Source organism: Serpula lacrymans (genome assembly GCF_000218685.1).
Source record: "Serpula lacrymans var. lacrymans S7.9 unplaced genomic scaffold SERLAscaffold_6, whole genome shotgun sequence".
In the NCBI taxonomy this organism is placed as follows: domain Eukaryota; kingdom Fungi; phylum Basidiomycota; class Agaricomycetes; order Boletales; family Serpulaceae; genus Serpula; species Serpula lacrymans.
Window position 1 is genome coordinate 1,220,861 of NW_006763295.1, and position 18,489 is coordinate 1,239,349.

Below are 18,489 nucleotides of genomic sequence, written 5' to 3' on the forward strand. Positions count from 1 at the left end.
TGCCTTTTCCTTCTCTTTTCCTTTATCCTTGTGTCTTTCCTTTCCCTTCTTCTTTTGACCTTTTTCAGCTGACTGAAGTGTTTGACACTCCGAGGTGTTGTGTGATTTGGCTTTGTGGAAGTTACACCATTTCTCCTCGGATTTGAGTGCTGATTCGGAACCTCCAGGGGCCTTCCCTGACTGTCGTGCAACTTCTGCAGTGATCCGGATCTCAACTGCATCAAAGGTAAGTTTATTTTCTTCAATCGTGTTGATTACTGATGACTGAAATATTTGCCATTCAGGAGTGCATGGGAGAGATTGAAGAAGAGCGAAAGCCATGAGTTTGGTATCAACTCCTAGTTTCATTCCGGAGAGGTGTGAATCAATTGTCCGGATTTTTGCAATGTGGTCCTGGATAGGTGATGTCCCATCCCAGGACAATTTGGTGAGTTGCTGGAATGAATAGAAGGCCAAGGCAACGTTGGACGTTTGATGGAGTGAGACAAGTTTATCAAATAACTCCTTGGAGCTGGTGAGGTCTCCAGTCCTCATTAGGAGGGCATCAGAGATGTGGTCCTGGATGATTCCATGTGCCTTCTCATCCTTAAGTATCCAGGTGATCTCAGGATCCTCCGAGGAGGTAGGTTTTCCTGGTGAGGGCTTAAGCTCCTCTCCAGTAACAACCCGGAGAACCTTTTCCCGACGTAACTTTGAGATAATCCGGAGTTTCCATATCTGAAAATTGTTGGGTCCAGTGAGAACTGGACATGTGGATGTATCGCGTGCTGTGGTCATGGTTCTGAGGTTGCTGTTTCAAATAAGAATTATTTCCTGCGTAGCTTTTGCGCACCAGGGCTCATAACCTAATAAACCTATGTGAAACTCAGCCGCTGCCCAAGAGGCTATAGAAACGACTTTATTATTTACCTAAGTGAAACTACAATAGATGTTAGTTTAAGGTGATCTCTAATAAATGTAATGTAACATACCTCAGCCGCTGCCCGAGAGGCTATAGAAACGACTGAGGTATTCCTATACTAAACCCCCTACTACTTATAGTCAGAGGTGCTACTCGCTACAGTATAATGACTCCTTGCTCCTAGGAGAACAATGGTGACTCCATGGAGTGGTGGCTATGCTCCATGGAGAACAATGGCTGCTTTGGCAGAGACCGGGTTTATCCGGTTTTGTCATTTATGTAGTGATTTTTGTACTCTGAAACTCTGGCTGACTGAGTTTACAGCAAGTGGAAAACATGCTCTATCGTATAAGGCCGTCAATCCTAGCAAATAATTCATTTGTTTTCGCTAATATGTTTGCCTCAGGAGTAGAGGGAGAGCCGATGGAACAGTTAGATGGGTCAAGTGGTGAGAATCCGATCGTTCTTGAACAGGTCCTTCGTCGTCAATTTGACGCTTTTCTTGCGGTTTAAGCTATCAAGTAAACTCCCATGTATGTTTTCTGAGTTTTCTTCCACTAATATTTTAGATGCCCTACCCGTACCTTCACCGATGATGAAATGGTCGACCTGTTGTGTTTTAGCTCGAAGTATCTTTGTGTAGCCACTCGAAACATGGCCATTCACCTGGTGATGTTCACACCCGACGTTGGTCCTACTCCATCATCACTTTGGTCTCCCTCGCTGTTCGATGCAACGTTCGGCTCTAGTTCAAACACGGTTTTGTCCCTTTGGTCGAAACCCCCTAAACCAGATCACCGCCACCGAACGCAATTTGGGCATTCTGTTTTTGTTGCCCTAGCAAATCTTCGTAAAATCCTCGATGAACACCGTCGTATGGTTGCCTGTGAGCTTCCTGAAATCAACGAACACGCTCTTGATTGTTCGAATCAAGATCTGTGCTCCGCGGATTGGTGGCAGGCGTGGTGGAATGGAATGGGTCGATTTCTACTCGATGGTCGATATCCCATGCCGTATAAAGAGGCCGCTCAGCGTTTTCAGAGAAACCCATTTGGTCAGATGGCAGATGGATGTAAAAAAAAAGGTGTTTGATGTGATCCGTTCAAATCGAGCATTTATCATTGCAGAGCAACTCATCGAGGACACAGCGGAGCGTTTGGAGAAGGAACTAATCATCGAACCGTTATCATCAGAAAACGAGTTCATGTCAACTGACGAATAAATCTCGTCGCAAAAGAATACAATGCAATTAGTATATATTATTTAGGCTGTCTCGTCTCACGCAGTCCTATTTCGCGCCCCGTCATGTGCCCGATGGTCTAAAATCACCGGCATGCCCACTCATTAAAGCGCTCATTAGTTTTACAGTACTACCCGTTGGCTGAACAGTAACAGGATACAGCTTAGCGTTGAATGATCTAAATTGTTATTTTTCTTACATATTTCAGTGCTATGGCAATGCTGCTACAAAGAGGGTTTGAAGAGATTTCGAAATATATTATCCAGAGGGTATAGCCTGCGATGAACTTGGCAATGGAGCAACTTTCTCAACTCAACTACCTTGGGCTGGGTTCTTCACTCTGAACAAGTAGTGACCCACTCCCCACCTAAGGTATCATCAGTTCATGCAACCCTCTTCAAGAAACGGAAGTTACTTACTCTTGCCCGCTATGTAGTCTGAAAAGTTCAGAGCAAGCTATGTAGAAGACGCGGAACCTGAAGACCATATAGTAAAACAATTTCAGGGTTCTCGAAAACGACAAGATACCTATAAAATGCTTTTCTGCCTTCGTCTTTCGACAAACCTTTGGTTTGAGCATCGGCTGCTAGCTCGTCGAGTCCTTCAGAGGCATTTCGATCCTGCTTCTTTAGCCAGTCTTCTAATGTTCGAGAGTAGTGACACCCATTGATATACCAACTATTGACCAATGTCAACTTGGTCTGGAAATATAGCTGTTGAACATTACTTAGCAATTATTCCCGTTGTAAAATATTAGAGAAAGGATGTACCAAAAGATCGTGAGAAGGCATTGTTCCGCCTATAACGTTCAAAAAGGATATTTAGGATGTGAATCAGAAAAAGCGGTATACAGTTGAGTATACCTGTAAAAAAGGTCTGTGCCATCCACCCATCCCCCTCCTCGAAATGGTATGGCATCGTTTTATGACAGAACAAGTGCACAAAAAGCAGAGATTCTTCCGAAGATTGAGGCGACTGACGTAGCCAAGTAGATATTTTGCAAAGCAGTGCCTCGTAATTTTTCATATGTTCGAACATCTATATGTGAAAGTAAATTGTTTTGGATGTTGTCTCGAAAAAAGTGAATATGAACCTCTATTGATAAAATTCTATCAAAGCTACCAGTGGAAAGTAAATTAGCTGAGGTGTAAATATTTTCAAATGAACGATGGACCAACCGTTCGTCGTCGCGAAATTGGTGCGTATTGACATCTGCAGTAATGACCTCCAAATAATATAAATATGGATGCGGTGGGGGGATTATATTATCTACCTTTATATTTGTAAGACTTCTTGCCTCGGCAACCGAGTAGATATGGGCTTTTTGTGTAGCTGAGTTCGACAAGCCTGTTATGCGGGCATTGGGATATTTCTAAGATAACGCATTGCTAAGTAGTGAGATTTGGGATGCCGATGAATGATTAAACTGACTTGAGCGAGATATATCGTTAAGCTGCCCCAACCTTAGGTGAATAGGTCGAGGTTTCAGTAGGGGCGAAGATTTGTCGAAGATAAACATACCACATCCGAGGTCCAATATATCAAGGCCATCCATCAACTGTGCCTTGCTACAGTAGCTCTCTAGCATGAGAACTTCAGCTTCTTCCAGAGTTTCCGTCCCTGTCGGATACAAGCATGACGAGTATTTGGCGTATGGACCAAGGCAAGAAAGAATAAACTTCGTCGACACCTCATCATTCGGTGCTGTGGTAAGCTTCATTAACACCACAGATCAAAGTACCAACCTCGTAGTGTTGATCGTTGGCGACCTGAGTAGAGTCAGCAATATGACTTCTACTGCGCGCGTCTGCTATCCACTTCATCTTGGCCTCATGATTCGCTTCAAGTGAGCCGTGGTCAATTTCACGCAGACGTTGCCGACAAAGCGTACGGATGGCCAAACGAAGGATAAAATCGGGTACAAGACCCTATGAAGTCGTGTGTGATCAAACCAGCAGAATAAAATCATATGACCTACCTTATCCAACAAACTATAACCTGCGGCCAATATGCTTCGTTGAATAAATTCCATGTATCCTTTCGTCAGAAACAATGGGGAGATGGATCCTCTGGACTCGCTTTCAGAACGAAGGACGCAGAGAGTAAACGTGATCCATCGCGGTTATTAAACTTGATACTTAAAGCAGCTTGTATGGGGCGGATCGCAAAATATCTGCTGGTGCGAATCCGATCCAGAATTTCGCCTGCATAGGATATGATAGGACATTTCAGTGCGTTTCAAGAGGCTCCCCCTTGTAAGCCTCTTGCCTCATGAGAGAGTTGTCAGGGGTTTGCATCGATGAGTCTCAGAAAAAAATTAAATACGTTCAAGTTTCAGGTTTTCAAGCTTTCAGGTTGGAATGAAGGAAATAAAGGACAGCGGATATAGAGCCGCTGACTGTGAAGTCGTGAGAATGTTTCCATTCGTGGTCGCATTCGCAGTGCCGTTCCAGTGACGTTTTCGGTCTTTTTGGTCTTGGTGCAAAAATTTCTGGTATGTTTTCAGCGCCATGCCAGTCTCTTTATCGCCTGCATTGAAAACCATCAGTCCTGTTGTGCGGAATCAGCCAAACATTTTGCTTCTGAAACACCCCAGTCTGCATGCACGCCAATCTGCACTCGAGCGCTACAGTACCATCAGGTCGTTCTTCAAGCGACAGCTCGTGACCACAGCTCCAGGTCCTCTCCAGGCCAGTTCGAACCTCACAGCGACTATATATCCTCGAGATGGTTATGTTAGATGGAAAAGTCAGGCATGGATGCGCATACAGCCAAATTTATGGCAAGCTCGTTGCACCTACTCCAAACAGATGCATCGAAACGGAATAGCGGAAGACAAGGAAAAGGTTGAAGGAATTGGGCCGTCCAAAAGCTCAGAAGAGGGCGGAGATGTTGGCAAAGCTTCAGACTCTGATCAAGGTGGTGGTACTCACGGGATAGCGCCTCTAAACCTGGAAAACTATCCTCGACTATACCGACGATTGGCACTCTCGTTATCACACCTTCATAGGCCAACAAGAGACGATTTTCTTAGAGTTGCAACAGGTTTCTGGCAGCGGTTACGCATACGTTTCAAGTGGTTCACCATACGGTCATTTCGCAGGTTTAACGCAGACGACATATCCGCATTTATAACATGGTTTCTCATGAGTCAAACCTTGTGGATCCTAGTCGGAACGTGAGTAACCGTCTCATCTTCTTTCATAGTTACTGACATCTCCTATAGCACGACTTTCTTTTCTGTTGTTTTCGCTACTGCGAACAGCTTGCGTCTGCAAGGTGAGCTCATCTTCTAACGCTACTGAAGACGCGAACCAATGTTTGCCCTTTAGAGAATGTCGCTCGCGCGATAAGTAATTACCTGACAGCGGAAACTGGAGTCACCATCATATTCGAATCTGCCATTGTACCAAAGTGGAAAGACTCTCGGATTTCGTTCAAAAATGTGTATATATCCCGACGGCCGCGGTCTGACGTCACTCCTTCAACCGAGAAAAAAGTCACGGGCCACAAGGCTGCAATTGGTTACGATGTTAGTGGTCACCCGGCTTATCATTATACAGGTGATGAAGAAGAGGAGATAACTCTGGATCATAGTGATGACGATCTCAATTATTCTATGTTCGATTTGAATGTGGATTCTATTGATGTGACATTGTCATTTAAACGTTGGTTAGATGGAAAGGGACTCGTGGAAGATGCTGTTATAAAAGGGGTTCGTGGTATACTAGGTACATAATTCGAAAGTTTATAAAATCCACAAGCTAACGTTGTTTGAAACAGACCGACGATCAGTTTTTTGGGATCCCGAGCATCCTCTGGATCCTGCGGCTTTCCGTCATACCCCACAACCGGGCGACTTTGAACTGGAATTGCTTCAACTAGAAGACGTGCTAATTACCGTTTATCAGCCTGGAGATTTTAGACCGTACACAGCTTCCATTTTCCGTGCTGATATGCGGAATCTACGGAAGCAATGGCTATTTTACGATTTCTTGTGCGCCGAGAACGTGGTTGGGCAGTTTGATAACTGTCTATTCAGTCTGCACAAACCTCAAAGCATTGGTAGGACAACCGACCAAGACCTTAAAGACGGCAAATGGTCTCGTATGGTTGGCACATTCACTTATATTGTTTACTAGTTACTTACCTTGAGCTGCAGTCTAGGATCCGTATCGACGGCGTTAACATTGATCATATGCAAAACTCTACGACACAAGAAGGTCCTATTTCCTGGATTACTTCAGGAAAAGTTGACGCTGTTCTTGATATCAAGTTTCCTCGTGATCCAGAGGATGACTTCCCCCTGAATGCGCTTTTAGGAGAGATCGCAGACGCTTTATCCACCGCTGCCTCGGTATCTCTTCTGAACGAACGTATCCCTGGCCAGCGGGAGCTAGCAAAGCCTCCGCTGACCGCCCCTCAGTCCGACGATTTTACTGAAGATGACGATACTCCTAAAGTTATCATCGATATAGACCTTAGATTCAGAGATTTGAAAGCTGCAGTACCATTGTTCGCCAGCGATCTCTCATACGTGAACAGTGCTCTCATACGACCTATAGTGGCCTTCATGAAGTTGGTTTATATCTCGCATACACTAGCTTCGATTACTAACCTTTCGTTTTTACCAAGTGCGCATCGTACTCTGGTACCGATTCACTGTAGGGTGACCAAGAACCTGAGCGATTTCGACGGTGCTTGGACTGTAAGTCTTGATGCTGTTTTCTATTTAATTTTCGCTTTACTCATTTCTTAATCAGATGTGGGAAAGTAAGATTTTTTGTTCTGACCTACAATAACCAAAATGTACTGATCATACCTGAAGCTGGACTCATGGATGAAATCTCCGAAAAGGTATTTGACATAATTTTGACCTGATTGTTCGTCACAAACTGAATCGTCTTTCGCTATCTCTTAGACATATGACGCTCTTGCCCACCACGTCGCACAAGTAAACATGAACCGCCGTGTGAAGGCGGTCAGCATCTGGAGTTTGCAGATGACGGCAAGTGCTGTGTTGTCGGCACTGAGAACCATGGTAGATCCCATGGCGATTCAATCAAGAGGGCACTACTTACCGTATGATGCATTTGTTCCTGATTCTTAGTTCGGCACGGTCCAACCAAGGAGGGATGGATCAACTCTCTGAGTTTTGATTATGGTACTAGTTAGCTTGTTCGATGTCCTCTGGGTTACATGATGTATCGCGGCAAAAGTTCCAGTCGAAATAGGTTCCGAATGTAAACACTTGGAAAGTTGGAAAGTAAAGGCGGGCAGTTCCCTTGCACATCACCCTCGAGTTTGCCGTGCAAGATCGAAATATACGATTTTATGGGTGTACTTATAGTATTGTCGTATCAGGGGGCTATGGCATCTGACATGGGAGGTTCTGTCTGATGAGCGGGACTCCGGGGGAATGCCTACCCAGCATTTTCCAGCTCAGCGGTGGTGACATCCGACATCGTTTTACTTTTGAGGAAACACTCGTTTTGTCGAAACTAGTCTGCTGAGTGTTTTGTCGTAAAACTTCTTCCCTATCTGCTACGGTCCGAACAAACTCCTCATCTACAGTCTCAGGCGGTGGGGCTCGTGATCATCGACGAGGCACGTCGAGACGAATAACGAATCCATGCCTTTAAATTCTGTGGTAGCCGTTGGGGCTGGGCGTCTTTCCTTGTACTTCTGTACCACCACTATCTCCCCCAAGGCAGCATTGAGAGACTATGACATCCAGGAGCTCCGCATCGCGATATTCTAATGCATCTAAAGATGTAGTCGGTGAACACAGTGAAAGTTATGCTGACCCCGCACCTGTCGGTGAAGATTGGACAGGCTTAGCAGCATTAGAGGGTCATATCGGCTTCAGAGGGCTTTTTCAGAACTCGTACATGTAGGTGCCGAAAACAGCCCGGTGCATTTTCTTATTGACTCGGATTTAAACCTTGTTCTTTGCCGTTAGTCTAGGAGTGACATGTTTTGCAACTTTAGGAGGATTCGTGAGGAATTCATAGCTCTCGACTAGGATCTGTTTTATCTGATGTATTTTATTTCAGCTTTTCGGCTATGACCAGGTAAGTTATCAGGGCGCACAAATTATGGTAATTATTCTAATGCACTCTTTTATAGGGCGTTGTCAGCAATATCCTCGTAATCGAGTCCTTTGGGGCAGCCTTCCCCCAAATTTATATGGATGCTTCGTTGAAGGTAAATATGTTTTGTCCGCTTGTTATTTGCGCATACACATGGATATTTTGAAAGGGCTGGTATGTCTCAACGTTATTACTAGGTCTGTCAGTTTTCACCGATTTTCGAGAATGCTCGCTAAAGCGAGCAATCAATCTATTCCCGAATAGCTGCATGGCTAGGGTCCCTTATTAATGGTCCTCTGTGCGACAAAGTATGGTTTTTCGTAGTGTCAAATGAAGTCAGCCTGACTCCCTACTGCTTTCCTCGCCGTCAGATTGGCCGAAGACGGAATATCATGTGTAACGTGGTGGTCTTTCTCCTGGGTAGTGCCTTACAGACTGGCGCCACATCTTCTAGTAAACAATATTACCTTATCACATAGTCCTTCTGTAAATTGACGTTGTTCCCTCATCATTCCAGACTACCTATTTGGTGGTCGAGCGGTTGCAGGGCTCGCCGTCGGCGCATTGACTCACGTCGTCCCGATGTACTTGGCCGAGATATCAAGTGCAAACATTCGAGGATCTTTAGTCGGCTTGCAGCAGTTGTCTATCACACTTGGTGTATGTCCATCGGTTTGAAACAGAACTGTTTATATTTATCTGAACATCGTCCATTTCATAGATAACTTCTAGTTGTAAGTATTCCCTAGTTCTCTGGGCGTCAACCAAAGAAACTGAGTGGTATCAGATTGGATTGCTTATGGCACCTCACACATCGGCGGAACTCGTTGCGCACCTCAGATACCATACAGTGGACCGTTGCTCAATGGAAATCCTACATTTGATCCTTTCAATGATGTTCCATCTGGTGGTTGCACTGCTCAGAAGCAGTCTTCTTGGTATGCAGCATTATCGCTGTTTTAACAAGCCAACTTATGCAATTTCAATTTCAGGAGAGTCCCTGTCGGTCTGCAGATGTTCCCGGCTCTGGTGGGTGGTCACTTCTGGCCCTTCGAGCAATGTTAATAGGCATCACAACGAACAGTGTCTTGGTTTAGGCATGCTGCTCATGCCATACTCCCCTCGTTGGCTTATGGAACAAGGACGTGAGGAAGAAGCACTGCGAACACTCTCAAAGCTCCGACAGAAGCCCATAGATGAGTTATCTGTTCGCTTTGAACATTTGGAGATCAAGGCAGAGATTCGCCATGCCAGAGAAACCAGAGAGATGCTATATCCTGCATCTGGACCTTTCAGACAGTTCTTGAACAATTATCTCATGTTGGTCTCTTCTTGGCCGAAGTTTAAGAGATTAGCTGTTGGTTGTCTAGTTATGTTTTATCAACAATTTATCGTGGGTTTAGTTCACTACATTTCACTATGCTCAACATTGATATCTTCTTTGGGTGGGATAGGGTCAAAATGTCAGTCAAGTAGTTCTCAATGATATGTTCGCTTGCTGAAATCCATATGCTTTCATAGGCGCTCATCTATTATGCCCCAACAAGTGCGTAGATTTGACCTCATAATTTAACCAGAAGTAAAACTGGAGTCTAGTCTTCGGTCAGCTTGGGCTTAATCCCAATACCACTTCTTTACTTGCCACCGGTGTTTACGGAGTGGTTAACGTACGCTCTCTTGGAATCCCTTGCTTTCTATCACCGTTCTCAGCCACCCTTTAGACCGTCTCCACTCTACCTGCCGTCGTCCTGTTAGACAGTGTAGGAAGACGGCCTTTACTCATGTCTGGATCTGTAGGATGTTTTACGTCACTCATCATTGTAGGTGGCCTCGTCGCAGCTTATGGGACTGATTGGCCCGCGCATGCACTCGCTGGCCGAGTAGCTATCGGTGAGCCATCACGTAGTTGACTCTGGTTCCTTCTCTGACATTGCAACTTAGCTTTTGTTTATATTTACGATGCGCATTTTTCTTACTCCTGGGCTCCGATTGGTTGGGGTAAGATGTTTTCGCTATCATACGGCTCCGGGCTGACTGAACCTTTTACTTTCGCCCCGCATGTAGTCCTACCTAGTGAGATCTTCCCGTTGCACCTCCGATCTACTGGAATTTCCATCACAACATCATGCACTTGGCTGAACAATTTGTAATTACCTAGTTCATTTTTACATTGAAATGTACTGAACACTCATCCCAGTGTTATTGGTCTGGTGTCTCCCATGATGTTAACCACTTTGGCCCATGGTGGCACGTATTTCTTCTTTTCCGCGTTTGCCCTTTTGTCTTTCTTCACTACATGTGAGCGCCTCAAGTCTCATTTCTACCAAAGGGCTCCATCACTGATGGTTCTGATGTGTAGGGCTTTTTATACCTGAAACCAGAGGAAGGGTAATGATTTTCTTTACGAGTTAATGAATCGGTTGCTAAGTATAAGCGTTCACAGACTCTTGAGGAAATGGACGCTGCCTTTGGGGACAATGCGACAGAAAAGGAGCGACAACACATGCAAGTGATCTGCAGGGAACTAGGTTTACCAGAACGTGCTCTTTTTGGAGTTTGATCACTTGCCATCAATTCCCTACAAACCTATACTGAGATGGATAACAGACGTGTACTCTACTTCAGACGTATGTTTTCTCCTGAACTGATACATAACCTGAATTTAAAAAAAGTGCACACTACTTGCGTGAAGTGATCGAAATTGATGAAATGAATGCAAGGAACCAAGGAACCAGTCATAATGCCGGTAAATGCATGTTTTAAGATTAAACGCCGGCCTACACTGGTCTCAACGGTCGCGCTTCAGATGCAAGGGGTATAGTTCTACTGCTGATTCACTTGGGATTGCGCGAGCATTGACAATCGACAATACTGGCGTATTCAGACTTGTCAGAAAATTGGTTCAAAAGATTCTGAGCTCGTCTGAACCGACCAGTGTCAGCCGCCTTTGGGTCAAACCGTTGTCAGCCTCCCTCAGTATATAAGTGTTCACTCTGGGATTTAGGAGTCCTATCTCCTCCTTCATCACCACCTTCACTTGGTTAAGCTCGCCCCCAGCCACAGTACCCACCATAATCATCCGGCCATCAAACAACATTTGAAACATGCGCACCTATACCCTCATTGCTTATATTACTACTCTGTCCTTGGCGATTTGCAATCTCCCGACCACAAACGCTCTCCCAAGCTCTACAGGCATCGTACCATCAAAGTTCGGGGATCATACCAACAGAATCCACGAGAACCACAACACGCCGAACGAGCAAGACAACAAACACCATCACAACAGACGTTCTCCGTTTGCGAAGATCCATGCACAGAAGACACACAGGGACAGTGAAGTGGCTGGAGGGAAACCGATAGAGGTCATTCGTCGTGTAATCAAGAATGCGGACTACGGTGGAGGGGCAGCACCCATGGCTGCGAGTACTAATACTGCTGTCACTGCCCCAGCAGCAGGTGTGTCAGCCACGCCGACGGTGCAAAAGGCGGCTTCCACCGGTGCCGTGACCCCTGCTGCGTAACATACAAGATATCGCTGTAGTAAGGTCCGAGAAGAGGGGGTATATATGGAAGACGGGGAACATGAGAAGATGATTTTCTGGGTTTAGGCTCCAATTGCGACGAGTCGATGACTGTATTTATTTTATTTGCGGGGATAATATGTGCCATTCGTTCAGATTTGAGACGAGATTCAATGAACGTAAGTTGCCAATTTGTACTTGGAGGTTCGAAAGGCAGTTCTGGATGGAAAGAAGTCGAAGGATTAGAACTCGACAAGCTGTAAGCCTTGCGATGTTCATTGAGGGAAGCCCAGGTGCGCTATAGAAGCTGCACTGGCAGGAACTCGAAAGAATTCAATTAGCTGACTCAGCTGTTGCGGTGCAAGCTGCGGGGTTCAAAAGAGTATACAAGGTGGCGCCAGTGCAGCCAAGTCCCGTATTCCTAATCACATCTTTCGCTTCAACCACGACAATGAGCTCAAGCCAATATCCAGTGCCACCTCCCTCATATGGCCCCTCAGGGTCCAGCAATAACAATAAGTCCCGCTATTCTCCAAGGGACGATGCCGCAGAGCCTCTGCTTGGTCGTACTAGGTCTCCAGGTGGCGGTATTTATGATCAGCCAGCCGAGGGGGAGCTCCCTGACGATTTCAAGGTATGTACTCATTGAAACCCATCATTTTCTGTAACTGTGAGCTCAAATGTTCCTGTCATGAATAGTATGGAGTCACCGTTTCCGAGAGCTCAGCAGAAGTCAGGAACGCATTTGTTAGGAAAGTATATACTATCCTCTGTAAGTGACAACTTTGCTTTTACCAAGGCACTCTCAATTAATGGCTTCCTGTGTAGTCTGTCAAATAGTGCGTCCCCTCTCTGTACTGCATACTCGTTCACTAACATTCTTCATCACTAGCTCGCTACTTGCATCGTCGCCGGAGGCCTATCTCAGTCGTTTTCGGCAATCGTATGGGTGCAGACACAGTTAGTGTTTTCGATCCTTATTTTGTTCAGTCTCTCACGGTTTTGTAGCACCTGGGTTTTTTATGTCTCGTTGTTTGGTACCCTTGTCAACCTAGGCCTATTGTACTGGAAGCGTCACAGCCATCCGATCAACTTCGCCTTACTCTCGACCTTTACTCTTCTCGAAGCATTCTCTTTAGGCGTTGTGGTCGCGTTTTACAATAATGCCATCGTGCTTCAGGCCCTGTAAGTTGTTATAATGTCGCCTCACTGCCTACACATAATAACCATGGCCTAGGTTGATTACCTTAGGGGTATTCTTAGGTTTGACACTGTTCACGTTCCAGTCAAAGGTATGTATTCACGTGTCGGAACATGTGCATTTATGCTTAGCCACTCGCAGTACGACTTCTCTGGACTAGGCCCCTGGCTTTTCGGAGGCCTCATGGCCCTTCGTATGTCTTCCTCTGTTGACGGATAGCTGTATCTTGTTTATCTGACATGTGTCTCTGCAGTGATGACAGGCATCGTTGGCGTGTTTATTCCCTTCGGACGCACGATGGATCTCATTTTTGCTATCGGCGGATGTCTCATCTTCAGCGGATACATCGTGTACGATACCTATGTGATCAACCGCAGACTATCTCCCGACGAATTCATCATGGGATCGATCAGTCTCTACCTCGAGTACGTACTTGGCAGTGTCTTCTGAGAATCAACCACGTTGACTTATCTCCTATCACCAGTTTCATTAATCTTTGTGTGTTCTTCCATGTTCCGATAGTGGCTTACTAATATTCATCGACTTTTTGCTTTCACAGTCATCAACATTCTCCGTCTGCTCAATGACCTCCAGGACCGTTAGATAAGTAGGTTTATCCAACTTCCTGCTCATGTCTCGAAGTGAATGTTTGCTATGTACAATATAACATCTTGGTTCTTGGTATCGAAGGTTCCAATTTTCTTCTGATGGACTGAGATTTTACACAAGCGGATGAGGTTTGGGGCATATGAAAAGGAGATTTGCCAATGGTACTTAATTATCCACTTTTCGATTGGTTATTTTGGTATTTCACGAGAGTTGCTACTTGACATTCAATTCGTATATTACGTTTCGTTCCAATGCTACAGAAATATCAATGAAAGTCCGAGTACCAGCAGGGATGAGTTAGGGGAAAGATTTGTAAAAATACACAGCAATGTGTCAACTAGCAAAAGTACATAAATGATGAACTAGATCCACAGAAAGTAAGTGCTGGGCTATCAATATATGATGAAGGGTGAATCAGCGGAAAGAATTAGTGTATCAGTGTTTTAGAATATATAGCTCTTGCAAATCATGGGCGAAAGGCATGATCTCATGTCTCACAAGGCAAACCCAGCGAACGGGTTGCTTCTCCTTGCAGTGAGAGGTCCAGGGCTGGACGCTACACGGGCTTCATCATCAAAAGGTGTAGCAAATGGATCGACGGCGCCGCTCGAGTGACGCGCATGAGTGGTCGTAAGGAGCCTCGTCACAGGCGTAGACTCTTGCGATTCATTTGTTGCATTGTTTGGTGCCTGCGCCAAACCTGGTGGCATTATCCGCGACCCAGGTACACTGGAAGACCGCCGATGCTTTTCTTTGGGGGGAAGCAGATAGGTCGTAGGTCCCCGCAAAGTGCTGGGATACTTTCGATAGGCGGGGGACGGGACCGGCGGGGGTGAGGGATGATACTCGAAGGCATGATGGATTGCGACAGCGAAAGGATTCGCTTTCTCCGCCATCTCGAGTCGTGTGTGCTTAGGAATAAGCAGAGTGGAGTCGTCGTACGTAGAATCAACATCAGTTGGCACACTCGCGTTTCTGCGCTTTGTAGGACGGATAGCGGGCGGTAGACCCATTGGAACAGGTTTCTTTGCAGGTGGTTTGGGAGGACTTATGTTCTTGAGAGGGGGTAAGGAAGGAGGCGTGGGGGATATTGACCAAGCAGAAACTGGCGGCCGCTCGTCTGGCGATGAGACTTCCACAGTAGGAAGATCACCTTGTTTCAGGCTGGCAGCACGTTCTGTCGAAATCGTGAGCTGAGGACGGGTACGACGGGGCGAAGTTCTGCCTTGTGAGCCGAGTTCGGATTCTGGTCGATCCTTCTTGCGAAAGAGTCCGCCAAAGTTCTTGAACCAGCCACCATCCGTCTGCGGAGGCTCAGCTGGCCGCGCAACAACACCACCGAACTGGGAGTTGGTATTATCCCTCGGTGCTATGTTGGACAAAGCCATTAACTTCTTCGGCCTACTTATGGCGCGAGATAGGAGAGACGGCTGTGAACTATCTGCCTCTGCGTCGCGGTGGAAGCTATCCCAGCTCTTCTCGAATTTGGGCTCCAGCAAGGTAAGAGGATGATTGGTATTCGTACCAGGTTCAGTAGACCGTCGAACGGCACGGATACTAAGACTGGAGCGAGACTCGGGAAGAGGTGTGAATGCTGGGAGATCCATGTGTTCCTGCTTCTCCATGCACTTCTCCTCGTCTCTGGGTGGAGCATTAGCGGGCTGTGCATCCCGGAAAGGCACCACGAATCCACCAAGCCCATCCCTCTGTTCCTTTTGCCATCTTCGCTTCTTATACGACTCAACCCAGTCCTTGCCATATGAATGCCAAAACACGACAGAAAGACCCATCAGCACGACAATGCCCCACAGGCCTATGAAGATGGCAAACATGATGCGTTCCAATAGCAGAGAGTCGACGTACGTGGCGACGAGCCTCCCGATGAGACCTTGGGAGTTGTTCTGTCCTCCGCCTATCGCAGCAGTAGCAATAGGTTGCGTAAGGTCATTCACGTCCGACGGAGAGAGCACGAGCACACTCTCGTTGACGGTGGGTATGTTAACCTTTAGATTCTCATTCAAGAATGTGAGGGCCTCCTCGAGCGCAGTGACCTTGGAACCGATGATGCACTTAATAAAGTCCTGTGCAGGAGTCTCGAGAATCGTTCCATTGAACACCGTAGTGACGATGTTCTGGACATCGCTGTAAAAGGTGTTAAGCGTGTCATTCAGCGTAGTAGTCGTCCCGTTCACCCAACCAAATACGCCATTGTTGATCGTGGCCTGCACAGTATCCACTTTGGCGTTGATGGCACTGGCGTAGGTCGACGATTGGTTGTACATACTATTGTTGACCTGCGAGGCAATCGTCGTCGAAAGATCCTGCACGCTAGCAGCTGCCTGGGCAGAGTACTTGGCTTCGAGCGGGCCGATAGCAATGAGCTGCACCTGTACAGACAACAGACCAAAGAAGCCAATCAGGAAGCAAGCGAGTGCGGGTGGGTGGAAGATGTAATGCAAGAACCAGCGAAGGTGAATGTGCTGTGTGGTCGAAAGACGTAGACGGGTGGAAAGGAAGTTGGCGATACGAGTTAGAAGGGGATGCGCGGAATCGACTTGGAGCATAAGCAAGTTGTGATCTGAGAGTGTTACTGAGGGAGCGGACTGAGTAGGACCTGTGTGATACAGCGTAGGATCCGAAACCCAGGCCTCCCTGGTGTTCTGCAAGTGTTGCCTAAGGCAACGCCATTTGTACCACTCGAGGGCGGAATGTCCTGCCAAGAGAAGGAGCACAATAGCAATCAGTATGATGGTACCGATCTTCGTGATGCTGAGCAGATCCTGGCCGAGGTTATCGACAGATGAGGTATCGAGGTCAGTGCAAAAAGATAAGGTATTCTGTTCAGGAACAGGCAGAACAGATGAATCAAATGAAAGCCCGAGGAAGGTGTTGTTGATGTCCGCCTTCACAGCCTCGAAAGGTGTGTCAACACTATAATAAATGAGGATAAACATTATCTTGCAATAGTAATAAATATCAACTTACAGATCCTGGATTGAATCTTTGATAGAAGAAATCGTGGGTAGAGAATTGTTAAGTGAAATCAGAGTGTTCTCGAAAGTAGTCGGAATGGTGATGTTGGATAGGGCATCAAGACTAGTAATATTAAATTGTGGGGCTTGGATGGTGCCAAATGGGTTGACTTTGTTGACCGCTGAGACTGCAGTCTGGATGGCTGAGTTCAGTGACGTGGCATCATTCTTAAGCCCAGAGACGATACTGTTCAACGTGCTCTGCAGGAATGAAGTAATCTTAACAGTGGCGTTAGTTAACTGTAAGGGTTGTAGTGTGATAAACGTACGTCTTGGACTGCAGAGATGAGCAAAGCCAGGCCACCTGTGACCACTAATTCGAGGAAACAGAGAAAGGTGGAGCGATATATGTCGATGAGGAAGTTGATGATAGCTTCCATTGCAGTAAGTGCAAGGATAAGGGCAGCCCGGGCGCCATTCATAGTACCATTTACAGCGTCTGCAAATTGCTCGTTTGAAGCAATAGCCATGTAACGAGGCATACTCGCAGCAGCTGTGGCAGCCTGCTCAGCCGCTTGGCAAGCGGTGAGAAGGTCGCCTTTGGCGTTCGCGACGGCTGCCTGCGCAGAAGAGGATGAGAGCTGGAGTCTGAATATGACGAAGAGCAGCGAGAGAATTGGATAAGCCAGCCATGTGAGAGAGAGGATGTGAGGAAGCTGAAGGTACGGCCTGAGAGACGTTGAGGATGTTTGCGCAGATGAGCGGGCGTCGTAAACTGGAGGGGGAGACATCCAGCGAGGAGGCTGAGAAGAGAGGGACATGGTGTAAAAAGAGGGTAGAAGAAGGAGTCGCCCTGCGACGTCGAAGAGAGTCTAGTAGTTGTTGTAGTCGTGGACAGAAGGGTCAAGAAAAAAGAAAGACAGAAAAGAGGACCCAAGGAGCAGGAGATTTGGTTCCCATGGATTGTCCTTTTTAGAGAGCTGATGGTCATTGTGACGCGCTACCAGAATCGGGCCAATACACCGCGTTTTCATTGTTCTTCGCTTTATGCAAGTGTAAACTGAAAACAATAGAAATACCATATTAGGAAATACCTGGTACCGCGATTATGTAAGGTCCTTTTTTGTTTTATGCTCGCCTGCGCGGTAAAACACAAGTCAACGACAAGTTGCTGTAAAAGCGTGTCTTCCGGAGCATGGCACTGCAGTAACAAGAAACTTCTATTTCAGTGGACAAGGACAGTAACATTCGTTGCTTAGTCACAACATGATTTGGACGCTACATGGAGTTATGGGCTGCATAAATGCTGGAGAATATACCGTGAATCAGTCTGGTGTGAGCGTCGTATTACAGACGAGAAAAGGTCCAAGGTGCTCGAGCTAGTTGCAGACAGGAAAGAAAATAGACTTCCGGTGATGGCCATTGATTGAGGCTCTATGGTGGGTCCACGTAACCACGATATTCGAAAGGGGTCAGAGTGGTGGCAGGGGTGAACTGTACTGTCATGGGAGAGAGCGGTATGCAATACGAGCTGGGCAGCGAGCTCGGTGTCGACGACGACGACGGCGAGGAGGGGAAAGCAACGTGGGTGTACAAACAAAGGCTTTGTTTGGTCATTTGCATCGTTGTTTCCTCACGCCAACCTCGCCCAGCTCCAGATCATAGAACTCGCCGTCCAGGAATGCTATTCCCAGCTCAATATTAATATTTTATGGACAGCATATTAGCAATCGCTTCAGGTCTCGTCTTTCGTTTTTTCGTCGATGTCGTGAGCAGCGACAACGTCCGGGTCGCAGGTTCGTTCTATCCCTCTTTTTACCATCCACTCACAGATGTTTATGAAAAAAACATGCTTTTCATCTGCAACATGCGTATGATCGGCTGTTTATTTTTCCTTCATGTTCATTATCCCTACAGGCACCCTCATCGGCCTTTGGGAAGGCTTAGTTG

The 18,489-nt window shown here is 46.5% G+C and overlaps 7 protein-coding genes across 7 annotated transcripts; 5 read left to right on the forward strand and 2 right to left on the reverse strand.

The window, feature by feature from the left end:
* Positions 1-1,207: 1,207 nt before the first annotated feature.
* Positions 1,208-4,449, reverse strand: SERLADRAFT_448469 (uncharacterized protein; the record flags this gene model as incomplete). Its single annotated transcript, XM_007317556.1, has 13 exons — positions 1,208-2,282; positions 2,341-2,508; positions 2,561-2,617; positions 2,670-2,854; positions 2,912-2,940; positions 3,005-3,179; positions 3,235-3,259; positions 3,320-3,366; positions 3,415-3,513; positions 3,573-3,604; positions 3,663-3,831; positions 3,887-4,069; positions 4,120-4,449. 12 exons carry the CDS (start codon positions 4,171-4,173, stop codon positions 2,454-2,456), a joined length of 1,110 nt encoding a protein of 369 aa, XP_007317618.1.
* SERLADRAFT_437231 (uncharacterized protein) lies at positions 1,556-2,123 on the forward strand (the record flags this gene model as incomplete). Its single annotated transcript, XM_007317555.1, has 2 exons — positions 1,556-1,955; positions 2,029-2,123. 2 exons carry the CDS (start codon positions 1,556-1,558, stop codon positions 2,121-2,123), a joined length of 495 nt encoding a protein of 164 aa, XP_007317617.1.
* A 502-nt stretch (positions 4,450-4,951) lies between the features above and the next one.
* SERLADRAFT_348153 (uncharacterized protein) lies at positions 4,952-7,251 on the forward strand (the record flags this gene model as incomplete). Its single annotated transcript, XM_007317557.1, has 10 exons — positions 4,952-5,319; positions 5,368-5,420; positions 5,474-5,677; positions 5,714-5,872; positions 5,925-6,253; positions 6,304-6,719; positions 6,777-6,849; positions 6,905-6,914; positions 6,970-6,998; positions 7,063-7,251. 10 exons carry the CDS (start codon positions 4,952-4,954, stop codon positions 7,249-7,251), a joined length of 1,830 nt encoding a protein of 609 aa, XP_007317619.1.
* Positions 7,252-7,867: 616 nt separating this feature from the next.
* On the forward strand, positions 7,868-10,793 carry SERLADRAFT_368898 (uncharacterized protein; the record flags this gene model as incomplete). Its single annotated transcript, XM_007317558.1, has 19 exons — positions 7,868-8,034; positions 8,104-8,140; positions 8,198-8,215; positions 8,271-8,348; positions 8,403-8,430; positions 8,498-8,541; positions 8,605-8,686; positions 8,751-8,897; positions 9,012-9,171; positions 9,226-9,262; positions 9,318-9,626; positions 9,755-9,779; positions 9,830-9,900; positions 9,955-10,123; positions 10,175-10,231; positions 10,298-10,379; positions 10,431-10,531; positions 10,593-10,621; positions 10,677-10,793. 19 exons carry the CDS (start codon positions 7,868-7,870, stop codon positions 10,791-10,793), a joined length of 1,758 nt encoding a protein of 585 aa, XP_007317620.1.
* Positions 10,794-11,337: 544 nt separating this feature from the next.
* Positions 11,338-11,757, forward strand: SERLADRAFT_437235 (uncharacterized protein; the record flags this gene model as incomplete). Its single annotated transcript, XM_007317559.1, has 1 exon — positions 11,338-11,757. One exon carries the CDS (start codon positions 11,338-11,340, stop codon positions 11,755-11,757), a length of 420 nt encoding a protein of 139 aa, XP_007317621.1.
* Positions 11,758-12,161: 404 nt separating this feature from the next.
* Positions 12,162-13,619, forward strand: SERLADRAFT_465769 (uncharacterized protein; the record flags this gene model as incomplete). Its single annotated transcript, XM_007317560.1, has 8 exons — positions 12,162-12,391; positions 12,457-12,529; positions 12,586-12,596; positions 12,650-12,717; positions 12,766-12,942; positions 12,995-13,049; positions 13,100-13,151; positions 13,212-13,619. 8 exons carry the CDS (start codon positions 12,209-12,211, stop codon positions 13,406-13,408), a joined length of 816 nt encoding a protein of 271 aa, XP_007317622.1.
* On the reverse strand, positions 13,587-17,360 carry SERLADRAFT_415059 (uncharacterized protein; the record flags this gene model as incomplete). Its single annotated transcript, XM_007317561.1, has 3 exons — positions 13,587-16,498; positions 16,553-16,800; positions 16,869-17,360. 3 exons carry the CDS (start codon positions 17,358-17,360, stop codon positions 14,062-14,064), a joined length of 3,177 nt encoding a protein of 1,058 aa, XP_007317623.1.
* Between the last annotated feature and the right edge of the window lie 1,129 nt (positions 17,361-18,489).